Consider the following 22,518-nt stretch of genomic DNA (forward strand, 5'->3'; position numbering starts at 1 on the left):
ATGGAAAACAACATTGTCTCCCCTTCTGTGTGTGTGTCTGTGTGTGAGAGTGCATTTGCTCTGTTATGTTTATTGTTCCACAGCTTTGGAGTGGTAGCTTCCAGTTGACTGATATACGTGTGTTCACGTCCTGTTGCTGCCCGAAAAGGCCAATCAGGGCCAGTGTGGCCACGCAGGAAGTTCTCTGTACAGTTGCTGAGTGAGGGGGGATGTAACATCTTAGTCACAAAGTCAATATAGACACTTTCCATAGTTCCTCCCATGGTTTGCTGAGTGAAAAATTTGTCCCATTAGTCAAATGTCCTACTGCCTGTTTGGATAATGACTTTAATGAATAGAGTTGAGCATCATGTTGCCAGCTACATTTATGAAAGATGGAAAAGTCAACAAGTTATAAAAAATCTGCTGAACAGCTCACATCCAGAACATTTATAAAATACCAGTTTCCTCTGTTACACTAACACAGAGTTTTGACAAAACAGGAAGTGATTCTTAGCTATAACAACATATGACTGCCAGATGTGAAGATCTGTTTTTCATGAGGCCACAAAAATAATTCTGTTTTACTAATTTACTGTGAATAAGTGTTACCTCCCAGTAAGGATCAGCTGATGGCTTTGCAGCACACTGAAAACAAAAACACTAACAAAACAAAGAAGATGGAGACAGGACAAGGAAATGACTGCAACGGCTGCAGATAAGAAACAAAACACCACAATCATGGATTCACTCTTGGAGGAAAATAGGAAGGAAATTAGGAAGTACATTCACATGGCTCTTTTGTATAGATTTCAATTTCAGTGAACTTTGACCTGTGAATACTTGTTCAAAAATTCCAAACCATCCTGAAAGTGTTGACCTTTGACAGAATAGATAAACCTGCAGGATTAAGTGCCAGTGTTGTTTAACGAGTACATATCTTTTGCAGAGGCATTTTTATGGCTGATAGAGTTGCCTGTGAAATAATTTTAATCTGCATCCTTGGACAGCACCAAAGAAGAGCAACAAAATGCTTTGATTCTGTTTTTTTGATGTGGTTATACACACACACAAATGACACAAATGACTGTTTAGCATTTTATAAAACAAACATTTCAATTCACTAACAAAACTGTTTAAGGATGACTAGGTGATTAAAATTAAAAAATAAAAATACAAAGAATGAGTAATGATTATGTATTCGGAAGTAGCATGTTCATAATGAATGTGATCACCTCCACCACATGCGGTCTAAAACATACTAACATATCATTGTACGATTCTCTCTGTATTGTATTCATTGGTGGAGAAGTGATGGAGATAGGATTGAAAGACTCTGAGCCAAAGTGTAGATCAAGAAAAAGACGGATGAAAGTGCAAGGCCAGACTCCATACAGTCTAATCTAAACAGTTTACACTTAGGCATCCCCCACAACGCACACAGATGTCCTCCATTTAACTTGTATACACACACACTTTTGCACTGAGATGCAAACACAGACATTTTGATGAAGTTGTACAAATGCAAATAAACAGGGCTTATTGCAGTCACATAGAAATTCATGGTAAAAATGCTTTGTGTAGCACCATTTCTCTAATGCATCCTCTTGCACTGAGGAAAAACAACAACTGACATAATAAGATACTAAGGGCCTTGTATAAAGCGAGACGTGCAATGAAATAAAATAAGATATAGTTTGGGCTCAGAGAGCGAAAACTCTACCAGTGATAATGTCAGTAGGAGCTCCTGAACCAGAGCAACACACCTTTGAAAGTGATTGTGGACATTGTTGGGTTTTCTTCTTTAGAGAGGCGTTTTGGGTTAAGTATGATGGCAAGTGTAAATATCCCTTTCTAACTTCCTGAATTCAGATGCATGCAGACCTTGTGAAAAAAGATTCATTGTACTCTAAAAAAAAAAAGAAAGTCACATTTAGATCTGATGTACAAACTGTTCAATAATTCTGTTTATTTGCAAGCAATACAAAGAAATATACTTAATGTGAATGTATGATAAACAAAAGGGAAAAAGCCCAAAACATTACTGATATAATGCAACAAATACAGCAAAAAAAAGTAACAACATGGCAAATTTTAAAAGAAGACAGTTAAGTCAGTCATTCTTAGACAAAATCAACATGTTTGTTTTTTTTAGAAATGAATATCTTAGCTTTTTTTATTCTATTAATGTAACCAAAATTGAATTTTTACCAAAGAAAAAAGGTTAAAGAGTACGAGCACTAAGTATGATCTCTAACCTAGCTGACCTAATAAGCTTCCGTTCTATATTTATATTTTCAAAATGAGGATGTAAAGACATGTTGGCAGTTTGTCACTTACAAGAGTCTATTTATGTCAGTAGAACGAGTCCCATTAATAACTCTATTCATAATATGTGAGTTTTAGTGCTTCAGCGAGGAACTGTATGAGAAATGTAAATGAAAGTGAGGAGAATTAATGAACTTATGCCTACTGTAATTTGCTCATATGTTCAAGAAATATCAATAACAATCTAAAACACATCTATAAAAGAAAACTAAAACCAAAGAAACACAAATAAAAACAGAATGCCCCGTAGTGGAATACCAACTTAAAACAATCATCAGTGATTTAAAGTGACTGTGTGCCACTGTGGAATAAGCAAGCTGACTTGAAGAGAAATGTTGTGTACAATCTTATAATAAATATATCATCAATCCCTTTCTACAACACTGTTAAAGAAAAAACCTTTCAAGTGTAGATTCTCTCTTTCTGCCCAGCGAACTTTAAGGTCACATTGAGCCTATTCAGAGCATTTGCTAAATTTTCATCAATGTTTACAAAAAAAAACTCTCAATGAGAAAAAGAAAAAAACAGATGAATGCGGTACAAGAGCAACTACTGCTAAAAATGACCATGGTATATCTGTATGGTTAGTTTCCAAGTATTTCAGAGACTTAGGGTCTGGGGTGAGTTAATTGATTCAGGTTTAACATTTTTCAAAAGTGAACCTGTCATTTGGACAGCTCCCGGTAAACAGTCAGAAACTGAAATCCTGAATTCTGAAGTAGCAACATACAAATGACTACAATATGGCCATGTTCAGTCTCCTGAACAGACAAGCTGCAAAAAGAAAATGACTGCAATTACTTAACCAGCTGAGCATGCAAAGTACAGTGCTGCTGTGGACTGCCTTTTTATTTTAGTTTTCTCTCCTTATCTTATGTACAGAGGTCAGTTATTGCAATTTGGTTATTTATTTTTTTTGCTTAGGTAAGTTTGATAAATATTTCATATCGTTTCTTTTTGTTTGTTGTTTTGGTATAAAGGCCACCCTGAAGTTACACCCAGCTCCTTATTAGTGTTCCATCCTAAAGAAATAACATATTATAAAAAAAAAAAAAAAAAAAAAAATCATTGTAAAATTGTACCAACTGTGTGATGTGGCTGCTTGAAGTCTGATTAGGATGGGCCACCTTTATGTTGTGGTCTGGCTGGATCACACCAGACATGTTAAATAAAAAAAACTTAACTAGAACCTGTTTGACTAAATGAAATAGGCTATAAGTCCTTAAAATGAAATAATTCATACCATGATCTCAAGAAACCCAAGAATAAATGTGAACAAATTCACTGTATACACATTCATCTATAAATCTGAAAAGAGTTACAAAGGGATTTCTAAGGCTTTGGGACTCTAGCAAATCACAGTGAAAGCCATTATCCACAAATAAAGAAAACTTGTCCTGACACTTACTAGGAGTGGCCAGCCCACTGCAAGCACATAGAACGAAGGTTTTGGAGTGGTATAGGATTGCCTTAGACTGCTCATACTAGAAAACCTTCCAATAAATTAAGTTCTGCAAAGAAAAGTGGGCAAAGAAATTCCTCCACAGTGTTGTACAAGTTCTTGCAGCCAAAGGTGGTGCAACCAGTTATTAGGTTTAGGGGGCAATTACTTTTTTACATAGGGCCAGGTAGGTTTGGATAGCATTTTCTGCTTAATGAATTAAAGCATCATTTAAAAACTGCATGCTTTGGCTATTTCTATCTAAAATTAAAATGTGGTTGATCAAGTGAAATATGTAAGTATAACAAATATGCAAAACTGAAATTAAATAAAGTAAATAAAATAAAATAAGAAATCGTGAAGGAGACAAATAATTTTTCCCCAGCACTGAGTGCTTGGGCCCAATGTAAGTATTCATTAAATCATTAAAACAGCAAATCAATGCCTTTTGTACAGGGAAAACCAGTTAACAGTCAGCATCAGCTTCAGAGTGAGCATTCATGCTTAGTCTGTTTTGATGCATACGTTCTAGTATCCGATGTATGCTGCTGAAGCTGGGCCTGTCTGATGGGTGTGTACTCCAACAGAGCCTCATCAGATTATAGAGCTCCAAAGGACAGTTCTCAGGACAGGAAAGAATGTGACCATCCCTCACATAGTAAATAACCTCCTCATGACCCATACCATAATATGGCTGCATCCCATGTGAGAAGATCTCCCATAACACCACACCATAGGCCCACACATCTGACTCTGTAGTATAGCGATTGTAGAATATAGACTCTGGAGGCATCCAGCGAATGGGGATGGCATCATTTTCATTGGCTTTGTAGTAATCAGCTGAGTAGATGTTTCTGGAGAGGCCAAAGTCTGCAATCTTTACCACCATTTCCTCTCCAACCAGGCAGTTCCGTGTCGCCAGGTCACGATGGACAAACTTGCGCTCAGACAGGTATGCCATTCCTGCAGCAATCTGCTTGGAAATCAATAACTGCTCTGTACAAGAGAGAAGCCCGGCCTCCAGCTCAGAGGAGAAACTGCGACCCGACAAGCTAGCACGACTGAGGGTGCGCACTGACTGGGTTGGAGATCTGCGACGCAGGAACTCATTGAGGTCACCATGGGCCATATACTCAAACATCAGACACATTGGTTTACCCACTGCACACACACCTGAGGAGAGAGCACACAGAAAACTATTTGATGGCCTATTATATAGATTAGCATTTTTGATTTTCCCACCACAGATGTTTTTAGAGAACAAACACAAATATTTACCATAAACACATCAGTCCCATCAATGAAAACACTAAAAATTAACAGTTTTTCTTCTACAGTATCACATAATGAGTTCATTCACCTTAAAATGCCAAAAAGAAAAAAAAAAATTACCCAGACATAAACACAGATGGGCATGTACTCACAAATAAGTCATGCACAAGTTCCTACTTCTACTTTAGTGGATCTTTGATATAAATATGATATATTTATATTTGACAAATTAAGTTTCTACTTTTTCTGGACTTTTTTTCTTCTGAGCTGGTGTTGGGGAAATGATGGCAAATGAAGGCAGATTATTAAATTGAGAGTGTAATGACTGAGGCTGCTCATGATATAAATATCACTTGTGATTAATACAAGTTATTTGAAATGTTGTGTTTACATTTTTAACAGTAAGGGCTTCCACAGGCTTTGGATGTTTGCTGAGGACAGAACAAACAGTGCTACAGTATCTTTAAAACGACATGGATTTATTTGTTAAATGCCAATTTATACTGAATATAGTGGGCATGCAAACTTTATTTGACAGAACTTCCATACTTATTGGATAACAATTTAAACTGCAGGAGTGAGATGTCAACTTTAAAAAACAAAACAAAAATCAAGCATATGAATGAGGTCTTTGGTGAAACAGGATCTTGGCAAAAGTGACAAAATTCATTCTACTTTATTTCCTCCTTATTTACTACAACTCTATAAAAGAGTGTCTGTCTGCTTGTTTGTTCTTCCATTCCTGTGAGTACTTGTTGCAGCTTGTGAGCACACACTGCCAAGACTTTGCAGAGCCCCGATAGCCCTCCGATCTGTATCCGTATGGTTCACAAACAAGTTTCAGTTCTTTTGAGCAGAAGTTAAAAAATATATTGCTAGATGAACAGAAATACACCACTTTATTCAAACAGTGCTTTCAGTTCACTCTTCTTTTCTTCTCACTTTAGTGCACAAATAGTGTAATTTATGCAGTTAGTGCATTGAAATGTAGCAACTTATTATTGGCCACAGTTATAATTTTGATTGACTGCATTTACTATTGCTTCTGTTTTTCAATGAAAGAAATTGGAAGCTCAATGGCCCATTGGTAGGCCAGTCATTTTAAATCAGTTTAAACTTTGTTCAAACCCAGTAACATTTATTTCCCCTCCTTGTTGAGGTTCCAAAGCCACACAAATTATGAAATGTGTCATGCTGAATTCTGGGGAAATCAATGAAGGGCCTTATTTAGCTAGATGGAAAATCACTGCACAGTCAGCTCTTGGACTGCATTTGGCACTGCAGGGATGTCCACTGCAAGTAAGGGAGCGCTCATGTAGGTGCAGCTCAATGGTGGAACACAGAGTTGGAACACTGTCCTTCAGCGCACAGTTGGTCAGACGTAATCTTTTTTTAAAATCTGATTGGATCAAAAATGTTGAAATAGATTCAAATTTTTCAGGATTGTGGAATGAGACAACCTTATGTAATCCACTCTTTTATCATTACTGTTATTATTACTCTGTTATTTTGAGCACACAGTTATTTCAGGAATTTAGGATTGAGAAAACTTGGATCCAGTTTTATTTGATGTAGCATAATTTATGAAATATCCATTAATCACATCATTCTAATTATAATGACACCATGAACTGAGATAATCCCAAGCACATTTTCTCTTCCTTAGCAGATGAAAGTGCGCTGAAGACATTTTCATCTGGTAAAGATAATGAAAAAAATTGTTAAATGAAGAAATCTGAATCGTTTTTGTTTAATTGAGTAATGAACTTTTTTTTTATTTATACAAATCAAAAAAAAATAAAGTATGCACTCATTTGTTAGGATAATTATACAGGCAGAAAAGTGGGATTGAATACTTGATCCTGGATTGTGAAATGTGAGATTTCAAATCCAAATTATTCTGATCTATATTAAACTTTCTGAACAACTGAAGCCAGAAGCTAAAGTATTTGTATTTAGTTGTAGTTCACTTTTTTTGCGATTGCAACATGCTTCCAATGAACTTTAGGGGCGAGGAGGAGGTTGGAGGTCATGTTCACTTAATTCATATCCTGTGGGTCACTAGATAGAACAGCTCACCAGAGAACAATTATCGTGTGTGTGTGTGTGTGTGTGAAGGTAGCTGGGTGTATATGCTTCTGTGTATAGGGTGGGGGGAAACAAGTTGTAATTTAGTGCTAGTGACCTTTGCTAAAGGACGGTAGCTGGATTAAAATGTTTCCCTCATTGCTAAATATATAGAAGACAGAAGCCACACACGGCACAAGACACATGTAGACTTATGGTATATCTAATTCTGATGCATTCGTGTTTTGGATGATGCATATATTCCTGCACATGATTTACGGCTGTATTATTAGTCTAGAGGGTAATTAAAGGTTAAGGAAATAATCTAATCAACTCCAGTTTCATGCACACCAGAGTCTTTGCTGTTAGTGTGTCACTCTCCAGATGAGTCATCTAAAATGAATGCCACTCAGAAAATGACAAAAAATACCAGTGAGTGAGGGAGTGACTGAATGCTAATTTTGAAGAAATATATTGCACAACGACTGGAGCTGCAAAAGAAAACTTCTTTGAGCACAGCCAGTGATCAACAGCTCTGTTTGCTGTAACTATGCTGTATCTCCAAATGTCTTCCTGGAAATATATTTGGATGTGAGCTGTTTGTATTAGATTAGATAAGCTGCATTAGTGAAGATACGGAATTTTAATAGAGCACATTTGTTTTATGTTGGCCAACAAAGGCACATTAGTTGTCAGTCCGCACTTGTTTACTGGCAAACAACACTATGTGGATTATTCTCGGACTTTGATAGGTCCACAGCGGGAAACAAGCAAAAAAAAAAGCAAAAAAAAAGAGTGAATTCTTTCAGAAAAATTGCTGTTTGGAAAATCAGACTCAGGGAAATACTAAGAGGCAATCCTTTCTTTTTTATTTTATTATGTAGTTCTTTTTAATGAAAGCTCTACAGTTTTTAGAAAGTTTATTGTTAAATCGTTGCTTAACATAAGCAGGTGAAAACTAACAACTGAATAGAAATGTTATTTTAAATGACCCAAAAGACTCTTCTATGAGTTGAAAAGCATTCTTTTCAAAAGATTTTTGTTTGGTCCGGCTTCTTTTAAATAACTGATTTATTTTAGATACCTAAATGCACTTTCAGGCCATAAAACTCTGAAACCAAATAATAAATGTTGATTTCTATCAGTTTTTACATGTCCAATTCTGTCTTTTCAATCTTGTTTGAGTTTTTTTTCTTCTTCCTCCATTTCCATGTTTCTGTTTTTCCACTTTACTTTACTTCTCCCTGAAGTAAACTCAGGGATTCGGCAATTATTCAATGTAAGCTCCATCTGTGACCGTTGTCTCTTTGGAAATCACATTTTTCGTTGCACACTTTTTCTCTCTCGTTTGCACACAAGCACACACTAACCTAAGAGTCGAACTATGTTTGGATGGTCAAATGCGGCCATGAGTGCTGCCTCTCTCTGGAAGTCATTCTGCATGTCAGCTGAAGCTTCCTCCTTCAACATCTTCACAGCAACCATTGTGAAAGACTCCATGGGTAGCAGGCCTGGAGCTCTGAAACAGACACAAACAAAGATATTCATGAACTGAGCACGGAAATATTATATTATCAGTATTTGTATTGTATTGTTAATGTTTTTGTCACTAATGCATAAACCAGACTTTTGTTACCATATGTTTCAAAAGTGTATTTTAGCTTTACCCAAAAGTGTCTAAGTAAACAACACAGCTATTTAAGCGTTAGAAATATGAATGAAACATATATATGAACACATATTTATACTAATAGGTCTACAGAGAAATACTTCCTCTGTTGGCTCAGGTGCAAAATGATGTTTCCTAAAGTAGATATAGTTGGGACAATAATATTGATACAAACAATGATATCCCACACACACATCCTGTAGAGTCACACAAAAAACAGACTGAAGCGCTGATGTCAGAGAAGTTATTTTTTTCCTTAGGTCTATTTAAGTATCTTTCACGTGGCTGTGTGTGTGTGTGTGTGTGTGTGTGTGTGTGTGTGTGTGTGTGTGTGTGTGTGTCAGAAATGATTAAGTGCACTCTATAGTCATGTATTTACTGAGTGAATGTGTACACAGGAAACAGTATTACCTTTTGATTTAGATTGAGATGCATACATTACATTGTACTAAAGAATGCACATACATACTGTGTACTTCATGTGCACACGAGTTTATTCCTGTGAAACTTCTGTTTTGGATGTTTCATATCATAGTTGTATAATCATACAAGTGTGTGCGTTAGAGTATGTATTTGTGTTCATGTAAGTCAATGTGCGCATTATGGTCCCAGAGGTGTCTATATACTGCACCTTTCTAGTTTTCAACGAGGGATTATCATCTAGCCCTAAGGACATCTCTCAGATTTGACTGACTATGCACTCAGGTGCTACTGTCATAATGCTGCATGCTATTATTATACTGCTCTGTGATCAAGCTATCATATGATGTGATTTGATGCCTCCGTTTATCTATTGCATTATATTTATGTGGCTTCTTAAATGTTGTCTATCATGTGTTGCTTTGAGTTGACTTGTTATAATCATGTTACTTACAACACAATAAGAAATTCTATTTAAATTGAGATTCCTTTTTTCTTGTATTAATCAAATTTTTTTTTAGTTTTCAAAACAGGCAGTTGAGCATTGAGCTTTATATTCTTTATTTTGTAGCACAGTCATGGACGTCATATGGGTGACAAGGCTGTGGTGCATGAATAAGAGGGAGTCTAATAAAGTTGAAAAACCTATATCTAGAAGATCTAAATTGATTTACTTCTGCTGTCCTGAATTCTTGGCTGTGACAGCAAACAATTATAGATAGCTGTGACTGTGAAATCCTGCATTCAGTAAACCTTGTAAAATACAACCAACAAATAATTGGATTTGGGTTATTTTAGTAAACTACAAAAAACTGTCAAAGACATTTGATAGGTTTCAGTGGCTCTGCTATATGTTTACTTCATGGAGTCATGCCACTGTATGTCATAATGAATTTAAGCAGATTACACCCATATTACAACATTCTGACTGATAACGAGCGTTACAAACTTCTGACGACTGCTATCTATCAAGCCTAAAAAAATTAGATTCATGCTCATGACAGATTTATGACTTTTTAGAAATATGACCCAGCTCTGGTATTGAGTGTGATTAAAGAGATAGGTTTGCAACATTCATGTCATGCTGTAAACAGGCTCAGGGTGCAGTGAAAGTGACACCTGTAACAGCTTGCCTTGTGACTTTGTGAATGACGCAGCAGTTCTCAAAATGACCAGTGACCTTGTTTAGCCATGTCATCCTTCTCTCTGTCTCAGTCCTGTCTCATTCCCTTCCCCTTTCCCTCTGCCTTAGACATATCAGCATCATCAGCTTAGCCCCTGGATGTGATTATGATTATGACATGGCAATATTAAATATTAGTGTGCAGAAGCAGTGCTGCACTGGAAGAAAACATCCTTTTCGATCTCTAACCATTTGATGAGAAATACTCTTGCTTCCCCTTAATCTCTCATTTTATCATATTTGTTCATCTCTTCTTTTGTCCATGCTGTCTTTCCCCAGTTCTCTCTTCTTTCTCACCTGGCTTGGAAAACTCGTCCAAAGGCTCCTTCCCCGATATCTCGGACGTATTGAATATTATTTCGGGGATACTCAAGGGCCAACAGTTTTGAGTTCAGCAGCAGGGGAACACGCTGGTACATGGGGTTAGGGTGGAGTCGATCGAGCAATAGCTCTGATGGAAGGGCGTTCAACATCGGGGTCTCTATTACTCTTCTAATAAAAATAAATAAATATAAGCGTGAGCATTACAAGGATAAAAACAGACACTAGATAAAGACACATATTCCATCTTTATCATCTTTCTTTTACCTCTTCCGATTCCTCAGTTGCTTCTTCCATCTGCGGCAGCCAAGAATGATAATGGCAAGAAATACTGCAGTTGCAAGAGCAGTCAGGATAACGACGATGACAGACATTGAGTAAGCTGGAGATGATGTTGTGGTCATGGGAGGGAAATGAGGGGTCTGGAGAGGGTCTCTAGACTCTGGCTTCACTACTTAAAAGCACAGATATAGGAAAAGTCACTAAACCTGGACAAATGACAAATCTAGAACTTGGTTGTCTAAAATCCAGATTGTGCAGTCAAAGTTTTGGCTACAGAGTAGCTTTTAGTTTACTGTAGGTGAATTGTTGGTTTCAAGTGTAAGGAAAACAGGAACTGTAAACAGGTGAAGTAGGGAAAAAAGTTCTGAATGCAGAGGGCAGTACCTGATGCTATGCTTGTTTCCCCACACTGTGGAACAGCACAGTACTCCCAGCGTATGTTCGGATTTAAGGTATAACACCAGGGCTTGTCACTGATTCCTCCTGGGTTTCTGCAGTGATTGCCTGAATTCTTCAACTCTGGAATGACATCCACTGACAAATGGTGCTGGTGGGGAACCTGCAGAATAAAGCACAGTAGTAAGGATCAAAAAAAGAGAAACACTTTCTCAGGCCTTTCCCACTAAGAGGAATAAAATAGAAAAAGAAAAATCACCAACATACATACTGCAATAAGGAAGGTTAAGTATATTAATTGGTGAATAAACATGGTTTGCAACCTGTGAGTACAGGGCTGGAGTCTGTGTAATGCATGATCTCTTTTCTGTTCTGCTGCTGACCCTGTATTCCGAGGAGGTAAAGAGGAAATCTACCTTTGCTGAGGGATCAGTTCTAGTGAGTTTTCTGTGAAAGAAAGAATTGATTTGGATGGATAGTTTTTAAAACTCTCAAATCATAAGTGAAGCTAAGATGACCTTCCAAATATTTCTTCCAGGTTCTGTTCTGTGTAGTAAGGTTACAGCTCCATAACCATGGGCTATTGTGAGGGACATTAGGGGTTGCATGACTGTTCCTGGAATCTAGACTGCCAACTTAAATATGGAACATCTGGTGGGCTTGTATGTCATGAGCTTTAATCATGAAAAGAGCAATGGCCAACTCTATCCCAAGAGACATGAAGACATGAACTGAAAATGTTGGGTTCAACACATGTTGCTGTAGCTGAACGTGTGAAGTCAACAGCATGGGGTTGAATCCTAACTGGTGCCAGCAATGCTTAAAACAACAGGTCTTCGCAGTAGAATGACAAGTTAGGCCATTTGTCATCGCCTTTCAAGATAATACACTGACAATGGAGGCTTGCATCCCATTTCCTGCCAAATGTCAAAGTGTAACACTTTATACAACCAACCATCCTCCCCAATCTTCTTCCTGCAGGCATTTTGCATTTTGCAACACTATTCTGCAACACTCTAGATCCATAGAGAGAGAAGATTTCTAGCAGAAAAGGGGGTTTTGGAGCATAAACAAATGATCTCTGCTGGTAAGTAATCCCCAGCAGTGGATCAAGTTGCATTTCCTGCAAGAAAGAGAACTCGACCCTTTTTAATGTTTAATTAGTGGCCACTGTGTTATTATTTTATGGATGATTCTTACACAGAGTCATATATATACCATGAGAATGACAGTGTTGTATAGTATGCTTAGTTTGTTAGCAATGTTTTCCCCTGCAATAAAGTTGTGAATCAACGTCTGCAGTATTTCTATGACTCAGCACACAATGGCACCAAAGTTACTCCATTCATGTATCATGTACTTTTACAGTTTACATGTTTGTGCTGAACGGAAATGTGATTTTTATGAGAGACAGAAGTCATTCTAAGCAAAATAGCATATGTTGTGGAGCATTACAGTGTTCTGCTCATTTCCTATAAAACTCATAGAGCTGATTAGGGATCATTTGTATTATGAAAATATTTATGTAAAGCATATGCTCTCTGATGTGTGGAAGACAGAAGACAAAGTATGACTTTCAACTCCCACATCAGTTAGTAATCTCGAGTTGTCATTTTTTCAAATACAAAAAATGAATGCCTAATGGTCTCATGGCACGTTACTGAAAACTGTTAAAAGCTCCTACCTTCACACAGAAAGCTAATACTGTTACAGCCTGTGAACAATATGTTTAACAGAGTAATTTTACTTTAGGTTGTGTGTGGTGTTACTTTCAGCAACAAAAAAGAAAAAAAAAAGATGGCTAGTGAAAGTAGATAGATCACGTAATGCATAAAGAAATGTACTATTTAGCCTACAATGCATTTTGGATCATTATAGTTATTAATATGATATGTTAAAACAATATTTTAAAAGTCTATAGTTTTGAAACCCATTCAGTTATAAAAGGGAGAAATTCATGGCACAGTTATGATTGATGAGTTGCTCACCCAGAATGCAATGTTAACATAGCTCTGTAAACATTTATATTTGTGGTTAAAGCATGCGCAACTTGCTGTAGTCGTCTTCTAAACAAAAGGTGTCGAAAGTCAGGAAAGAAAATCAGGAAAGTAAACAGGAGACAGAGGAAACAGGCGGTAAAATGGGGGTGGGGCTAAAGGCTAAAGCCCCAATTTTTGGGGCAATGAAAGCTACTGATTAAAAAAATAATTCACAACATTTTTTATTTATTTTTTTTTTAATTTTGAAGGATGGACTTTGGCATATGTACCTCAGTGGTTTGGTCAGCTGCCTACCATTCTCTTACTTTCCAATCTTTAAACAAAGGATGTGTCAGACCATACATACTGTTGTAACCAGACTATATTTTTATTTATTAACTCCTTACTCTGCGTCTTGTACTTCAGTGTGGCTGTCATTTTGTTATGGGACAGCTACTTTGCCCTATAATGTATCACACTTTGGGTGTGACTCTTAGTTTAACACCCTCTGATTTCACTCTGATGTTTATATTTAACACAAATCTTGTCTGATTTTCTATAATAAAATGACAATGAGATGCAAGTAAATTTATGAACTTGTAAAGTACACATCCCCAACCACCTAGGTCTATCTGAAAACATCTACTGAAAAAAAATGGTTGTTGAGTTTAAAATTGTGCAATCACATTAACATTGCCTTGGGAGAATTGTTACAAGAGACATTACCCCAATAATGCTGGTATATGCTGCTTACAAGGAGGAAATGAAAGCTTTGGTGCTGGCCAGGAACTTCAGCTTAATCATCAAAATGATTCCATCATGTTTAACAGCTCACCTTCTGACTTATGTTCAGCCAGGACATTATATCAGAAAGTAACAGTCTTTTCCTGGAAGGAGCATGGACTAAAGCCTAACTTCCTGATGTCACTCTGTGTTCTTTATAGCTTCAATCCTATTGTCCCAGTGCAGACAACACACAGTGGTTTGCTAAGCCCTGCTCCCTTTAGTGCTTCTGCACTTACGAACACTTACGAAGTTTATGATGTCAATTCAGACCTGCCTCTCAAATTTATGAGTAATTTGATGAATCTGTGGTCACAATTCAAGATTATAGTATTAAAAAACACACTCGGAAAATCCAGGCTTCTTCATTTGTACAATATCATGTCTAAACAAAAAATTACACTAGTCCAATCTGTTGTAAATGGCTATGTAAAGGAGCTAACATTTCCCCTAATGTCTTGGTAAATAGCCTGCATTTGTATAGCGCTTTACTCAGTCCCTAAGGACCTCAAAGCACTTTACACTACATTCAGTCATTCACCCATTCACACACTGGTGATGGCAAGCTACATTGTAGCCACAGCTGCCCTGGGGAACTGCCGAACACTGGCGCCACCGGGCCCTCTGACCACCACCAGTAGGCAAACATGGGGTTAGTATCTTGCCCAAGGATATTTGGCATGCAGCCAGGAGGCAGCCTGGGATCGAACCACCGACCTTCTGATTAGTGGCTGACCTGCTCTGCCACCTGAGCTAAAGCCCGCCCATCTTTAATGTCTTAAAGATAAGAATTTAAAAAATCTTCTGGAATGAATCTAGAATTTAAACAAGACTATCTTAGAAAAGGAAAATTAAGGCTGGATAAGCATATATGTGGAATAGACTATTGTTCTTATCATAGTGCCATGCATAGAGCTTAGATGATTAGAACATTCTAATTGAAAGGACGGTGTGCATTGTTATTGTCACTATGCTATAACAGTGCAAAGTGAGCTCATTTCAATTCAAATTAGCAGATAGGATGCAAACTAAAGGGTATTTGTAAAGTCTTACAGTTCAAATAAAAAAATAAAACAGTCAATGCCACCTTTTTACTTTCAGTATTCAACATTCAATTCCACGGGATTGTCTGCATTTTCCCCCCACAAATGATCACCCTTCATACAGTGCAGGTAATCTTATTATTCCTACATAACTCTCACCAAGCTCAGGCGTGATGCGGCGATTCTGTTTTTGACATACATTGAAATTTACCACGAAAGAAGATGAGCTCATATTGCAAGTTGACACTTGTTTGTTGAATGTTTCATGAAATGAGCTCTTTACCACAATAGGATTCTGGAGAAGGATTTTTTTTCTTTTTTTGGTAATGTTTCCAGTGCCTGCCTTTAATTAAAATACATTTCAATTTTGCAGAGAAAGGGTGTTAACATTCTGAAGCTAAAATAACTGCACATTTAGTGGTATAGTGGTACTAGTCTTGACTTTCCCATAAATACATGTAATATACAGTGACTATATTTCTGCACAAACCAGTCCATGCACACAGACACACAAGCATCTCTGGCCAATGTCATCCAGTATCAAGAACAGTAAACATGTCACTGGTTTTAAGAGTGAAGATGGTTGAACTGAATATAATTCTTGTAGAATACAAAACCAAACCTATGTGTTTATGTTTACTTGTTTACATCAGACACGGTTAAATATTCATATGTTTTCTTCATGTGGTCTTATGCACACATAGTTTGGTGTGTTTGCGAAGAAGAAAACAACAACAGTTCAGTAGTAAACATAAGTGTAAGTACTAACATTTGAGAACTGCATTAAAAAGCAAGCTTTTTCGCAGTTAGCAGATAGTAGAGTATATGTGCGTGAGCAAATCCAATATGCTGAAGTGGGAGTGGGTGTGTGTGTGCGTGTGTTTCAGTGACGGAGCATGTGGAACATATGCGTGTGAGAGCTAATTGCTTCCAGAGGCAGGATGTGACATAATGAGTCCCTCCCTCTCTGCTGACCTGGCACACACACACACACACACACACACACACACACACACACACACACACACACACACACACACTGCACAGGAGAGTAGTAACAGTTCACCCAAACAGACCCCCTCACTGAGCAAAGCCATAAAAACATAAAGGGGCTTTTGGGCTACAGGAAGAGTGTGTGTGTGTGTGTGTGTGTGTGTGTTTAACACATTTGTGTGACTCTGTATTTGCTGGTGTTTGCACATGTAAGCATTTCTGTATGCTTTTCTGCTTCTGAGTAAGGGAAAGGAATGTTTTAATATAAAACTGAACATACATAAAACCTAAAACACAAACACACACAAAATATCAGTGAAGCATCTTTTCTTGGTTAAAATCAGCTGAAAACACTCAAGTGTGTCCTGTTTTTTGATTACATGTGGTTATTTCATACTTTTGCTGGTTTTATACTTTAATTATAAAATATATAAGTAGTTTTGTAGCTCTAGGAACATTTACACGAATGTACGCAAAGACGACAATACCTGTTGGTTCCATGGTTGACATGGTGTCCCAGACCTGGTTACATTCACACTACCCTGGTAGAAATAACCTCGGTCATTGTAACATGTTTCTGTTGATGTCAAACAGAACAGTTTACAGTAAGATAACAATGTTAACTGTAGCAATTACTTTTTAAAATAATAGAGTAATTCATTTTTGCATTGGACTTATTATGGCAGCTAGAAACAAATTCATTGTGATGTACTGAAAAACATTTTGTACTTACTTGTAATTAGATCTTTCTTGATGTCTGAAATGTAGAAAAGATTAAGATAAATGAATCTAAATATTGAGAAGACGAGGAACTATGAAGTAGGGCTGTCACAAACAATTATTTTGATAGTCGACTAGTCACCGATTATTTTTGCGATTAGTTGACAGATCATGCATCCATTGGACATAAAACGTACAGCTTATTGCACCAGCATGCATCTGCTCTTATATAACTATCATTAGCTTATAGCTTTAAGTGTTTAAGGTATGTGCTAACTAAAAATAAAGACAAGATGATAGTTTATTAAATTTTAATGAAATTTGCAGATTGTTTCGGTGAAGTTTAATAAACTCCTTGCTATCTAAAATATAACAGGACACCGGAGTATATTCTCGAGCATCTCACACTTCTGATAATCAGTTGTCTTCTTGACATTTATTCAGCTGTGCAAAAACTATAACTTTAATCTCAGCCAAACCAATTTACTCGGGAACAAATAAAATACTAAAAAAAAGCCAAACAATAACATTTTAAGTTATCTAAGTGACTTATATATATTTAACCTGAGTAGCGAAAGACGGTGGTGGGTTTGAAATGAGTCCGGTGTTCTCACGAGCTCTAGTGAGCCTTGCCCCCAGCTAGCTATCAAGCTAGTGGGTAACAGACGTCTCTGAAAACGTCGGAGCGCTTTTGAAAATATGTGGTGTCTTGATAAACTGAGCAGATATTTGAACTTTACACAGCTACAATTCTCGCCTGAACATATGTTAAACGTTTATTTTGTGACCCAGAAAGAATAATAAGAATAATATTAAAACCAACTAGCTGCCGCCATTGTTGGAAACTGAGCTAGGCTGCGCTATGAATTCTGGGACACAGCTACTTCTTCTTCGGGGTTTAACGGCAGCTGGCATCCTTGTACATGCAGTGCTGCCATCTTCTGTTTCAGTCCGTTATTACACTCTTAAATCCTACTACTTATTCCTGCGTCTTTTGTAATCTTACAAAGCTTCAAACGAGGCGTCGACTATTAAATCAGTCGTTGACGATTTTGATAGTCGACGTAATCGTGACTAGTCGACTAATCGTGGCAGCCCTACTATGAAGTCATTTGAACCAGAAGATCAGTACTGATTCACTGAAACACACAAACACAGAGATACACACACCTGCAGCTATATATTTTGGCTCAATTCAGACAAACCCTCTTAATGACCTCATCAGTATCAATGACCTGCAGTGTAGCAGACCATGCTTTATTTGGCCCTTAGCACACACAGCTGTACCCAGCCAACTTTCTTTTACATAATGCTTCATTTACTTTTCATAGCTGGGGTTTTTTTTAGTTTAATGAAAGCTGAAGTCAATGTTCTTTTTAAAAAACAAAAACAAAAAAATCTTCAATTTAACAGACTTGTGCAAAAGAACACAAGGTCAGTTTGCTCTTAAATACGTTAGTCTTTGCCCAACTTATTTTACAACTAACAAACTAACAAATTTTACAACTAAAGTGGTTCAACAAACTAATTAAACTTCACTTCAGGTTGTCTTACCTGCAAAAGGAACATATGTACAACCATCAGGGTCTGTGTGAAGACTTGGTAAGGTCTGACATTTTGGCAGCAGTGAAACGGGAGCCTGGGACCCGGTGAGAGAGCTGAAGAGTCCAGACTGGACTGAACTGCTGCCTTCTATTATCAGCCACTCCTTATGGCAGTACAGCTCCTTCACTGCCAGGCAGTGTTCTCTGTATATGAAGAAAAAGTGTATCAGATTCAGTGATTCTTTCTTTTGTTTAATAAATCTGAATGGGTCCAAATCTGTGGAGGGCCAAAAGTGCCAAACTGAAATAAATAAATACTTACTTAAATAAGTAATTAATTATGCATCATTAAATAATGAGAATTTGAAATAAGTAAACAAGCTATTAAATCCATAAATAATTATTTAGATGTGATTAAATGGTTTGTGTTCTGCAACCCATCATTAATTTATTTTCTCATTATTATTTTGAAAGGTCACAGACCAGACTGATTTTGAAAAAAGTGATTGAGAACTGTACAGCAGTATATTAAATTTAATTAAATATTACTGTTAAGCAGCTCTTTCTTAAAAACATCATGTATGTATAACTCTTACTGAAAAAAAGATGCATATCACTTGTTAATGTTAGTTTATTAATTAATTTATTTTTACTCTAGCAGGCTTTTTCAGAACTTTCAAAACAGACAGCTCATGTTCGGAATTTAGTTGATTAAATATAAAAATATAGAAAAATTAATCATTTCTGGACTTCGCTTGAGATCAGTCACCAGTCACCATTATGCTAGTCCAGGTGTTTCTGATCCTGGTGAAAATGCTTGCGTCCTCATATTAAATTTTTTATTTTAAATTAAAAATAAGTTGTTCCAACTCATCTGAACATCTTGAAATAAAGATGAGATAATGAATCAGTTCAAAATATACTGAAAATGAGACATTAAAGTTCACTAAAACTATAAGTTATGAAGCTTAATTTTAATGTTAGCCTAACCAGTTTGCTTTAAAATAATTAAAACACCAATTTAAACCAAAAACAAGACAAGCATTGTTAGACTTTAGAAGTGAATTATACTACCCTTCACTCAGAGGGTCAGTGGAGGTTGAAAACAGCCATAACCAGGCTGTTCTTATCAGGTATCATGAGCTCTGACCGCCCAGTAAGCTCATAGCTAAGGAGGTGAGCTGACTGTCAGGTTAGGGGGACCTGACATCTCTGAAAACATTGGAGCATTTTCAGAGATAGTCTCTATTTTTTCCAAAAACAAATCAAGCTAACTACTTCCTACCTAATATTATCACCATTATCTGGGATCAGTCTGTCATTTTCTATGGTAACCCACCAAATATTAGGGCCTATGGTTGAGCTTCAGTGACAGTTACAGATAAGATACACTGCAACACAGGAACCATAAAATAATTAAATATGTTGTCAATAAAATGAGTTGATATTTTAATCAATTGATGACATATTCACATAATTAAATTTGATTTTTTATGTATACACGTATTTCCAATTTTAATTAATTAATGAGACATTTAATCAAATATTTATTTATGTTTTTCTTTCAGCACTCCTCGCCTTCTATACAACCATATGTTGTGCACAACTTATATCAACCCATTAAGTTTTATTTCTACACTGTACAAAGACAAAGAGAAAGGGAGACCACGGAGAACAATACTACCTGCAGACAGGTTTTGGTGCAGGTCCTAGCCCTGATGGGTTGCAGTCAGGAAAGGAAGCGTGGCAGAGCAATGAGCGTAATGCAGGACCGCACACCCCACTGAGCCCTTCTACCTCTGCCCACCAGCTCTGAAGAAAGTACTCCTGCGTGTCCTCAGGGTTTGAGAAGGACGAGTTAAAGAAAACCAGCAAATCGTCGTGCAATATTGTGCGGCAAACATCTCCACGATATGCACTGCAGTAGCCTGCGATCCCCTTATAAAGTCTGTTTAAAGGAGACACACATACAAATATTTGGCAAATTAAAGGCAAAATCAAAACAAAATAGTTCTAATGCTTTTTTAAAAAAAATTCTATACAGCTCCACTGTAGGCGTGTTATCTAACACATCTCTACCATACTAATTCCTGGGGAGTAAATTATCCTGGGTTTTTTTTTTCTTTTCTTTTTTTCTTTTTTCAAATTTCCTACATATCTAAGATACCCCTTCTCTCTTAGCAGAATGTGATGAAAAGGTTTATAACACATGAGATCACTCCCAAATCACCATTTTTCAACATCTACTAGTGATGGGTCGTTCGCGAACGAAATGGCTCTTAGAGCCGGCTCTTTGAAGTGAACGACGCGATCCGGCTCCTTATTGGGAGCCGTGGGGTTTTTTTTCTTCTTTCTCTCACCCTCTCTCTCGCCCTTTTTTCCGCTAAACTCGCACGCGCGGCCTGTACTTTGCGCTGGGCAGAGGGGGGAGGGGCGTTAGTTACACTTGCAGTAGCACAGGATCAGAGCCAGAGAGAAAGAGAGCGAGGGACAACAACGTCACATTAGAAAGGTATAGTAATCATCCACTATTTTCAGTTGCAGATGATAAAGGATTCAGAAATCATGCAGGCCCATATGACAGAGAATGTGCATCTTCTTTTTGTTTTAATATTTTAATTTATATTTAATTGTGTTGTGGTTTGCAGTGTTTTGTGTTGTTTCATGTTAAATTTGTTTAAAAGGAAAAAGCTGAAATTTTAAATAGTTAAAAGTTTAAAATGTAAATAGTTGTTCTTTGTATTATATGATTTATTTATTACATTTTATGTGGAGTGAATAAATAAAGTATATTTATGGTGGCCCTTAGAGACAAAGCACATACAAACTCCAAAACACGTAAAAACTCCAAAACGCTTAAAAACTCAGACGCACTTACAAACCCCGAAGCATGTACAAACTCCAAAACACGTAAAAACCCAGAAGCACGTACAAACTCCAAAACACGTAAAAACTAAGAAACACGTACAAACTCAGAACACGTACAAAAGCCAACAGAAGTGCTCCAGGATGCTAGGGCGCAGTGTTGAGCTTTTGTTACCTAGTGGCTACACAAGCCAGGAAGTATCAACAACCAGATTTGGTGTGTGGTAGTAACAGGTAAATGATTTTTTTTTTTAATTATTTGAACAAATATGAGTGCTTGTCTATAAATACACAAACAATACACACATGCTTTCAATTGTGTAATTTAAGTGATCTGGGTAGCTCTGTTTTGGAAGTTCAGTTCATGCTAGAAATGTGTTTTGGAGTTTGTACGTGCTTTTTGGAGTTTGTATATGCTTTAGAGTTTGTACGTGCTTTGTCTCTAGGGGCCATATATAAACATATATAAATAAAACCACTTTTTTTACATTAGTAATTCCTTTTCTGCATAATTTTATATTATTGTTAATGATTAAATAATTAAAGCAACAAAACAACCTGAAGAGCCGGTTCGGAGCCGAAAGAGCCAGCTCTTTTTAATGAGCCGAGCCGAAAGAGCCGGATCTCTAAAAAGAGCCGAAAATCCCATCACTAACATCTACCGTTATGGGGAGTGACGATAACCATGATCCTTTACTAATCATCGAATACCACATCATCAAACAGATTTAAGAGCCTAAACCTAACTAAGAACAGGGACTTGCGAAAGTAACTTTAGTGCCTAATTCATTAATATGTATTTGGGATGGCATGTTATTTCTAATAGAAAAAAATGCCTTGTGTAATTCAGTCATGCAGCATAAACTGGAGTTTGACCATATTCCATACCTTTCTAGTAATATTTCCTTGTGTAATTTGGGTATTTGTTATTTGCATATTTTAATTTAACAAAATGATTGAAAAGAAAACCAGTAAGAGTTGCATACTAAAAGTACAGAGAGTGGTCTGTTTTTACTGTCTTGGCTTATAGCAAGTGTCCACTAAAAAGTAAAAAGAAATCATCTTTCACTTGAAATATCTTCTTTAACATCATCCAGATGTTGATCATGAAACAGGTTGGAGAAAGTTTAAGTGAGATTGCATCCTGTCTGTTCAACTTCCTTGCTGGAGCTCAGTCATACCTACTTTGCATAAACCTGTCTGTGGGACAAAGTCCCTGTATTCCTCTTTCAC

At 36.9% G+C, this 22,518-nt stretch overlaps 1 protein-coding gene across 1 annotated transcript in view; it reads right to left on the minus strand.

Moving 5' to 3' along the window:
* Window positions 1–347: 347 nt before the first annotated feature.
* Window positions 348–22,518, minus strand: part of musk (muscle, skeletal, receptor tyrosine kinase) — a 33,018-nt gene continuing 10,847 nt past the window's right edge. Inside the window, exons 8-16 of the mRNA XM_087843586.1 lie at window positions 20,105–20,368; window positions 18,431–18,624; window positions 16,890–16,913; window positions 16,645–16,733; window positions 11,347–11,521; window positions 10,948–11,134; window positions 10,657–10,851; window positions 8,458–8,606; window positions 348–4,921 (exon numbers count right to left, since the gene is read on the minus strand). Coding sequence (XP_087699712.1) covers window positions 4,215–4,921; window positions 8,458–8,606; window positions 10,657–10,851; window positions 10,948–11,134; window positions 11,347–11,521; window positions 16,645–16,733; window positions 16,890–16,913; window positions 18,431–18,624; window positions 20,105–20,368 — 1,984 coding nt within the window. The 3' untranslated portion in view covers window positions 348–4,214. The remainder of the gene's footprint in view (window positions 4,922–8,457; window positions 8,607–10,656; window positions 10,852–10,947; window positions 11,135–11,346; window positions 11,522–16,644; window positions 16,734–16,889; window positions 16,914–18,430; window positions 18,625–20,104; window positions 20,369–22,518) is intronic.

Source organism: Neolamprologus brichardi, chromosome 7 (assembly GCF_056152115.1).
Source record: "Neolamprologus brichardi isolate AB-2024 chromosome 7, ASM5615211v1, whole genome shotgun sequence".
NCBI classification, from domain to species: Eukaryota; Metazoa; Chordata; class Actinopteri; order Cichliformes; family Cichlidae; genus Neolamprologus; species Neolamprologus brichardi.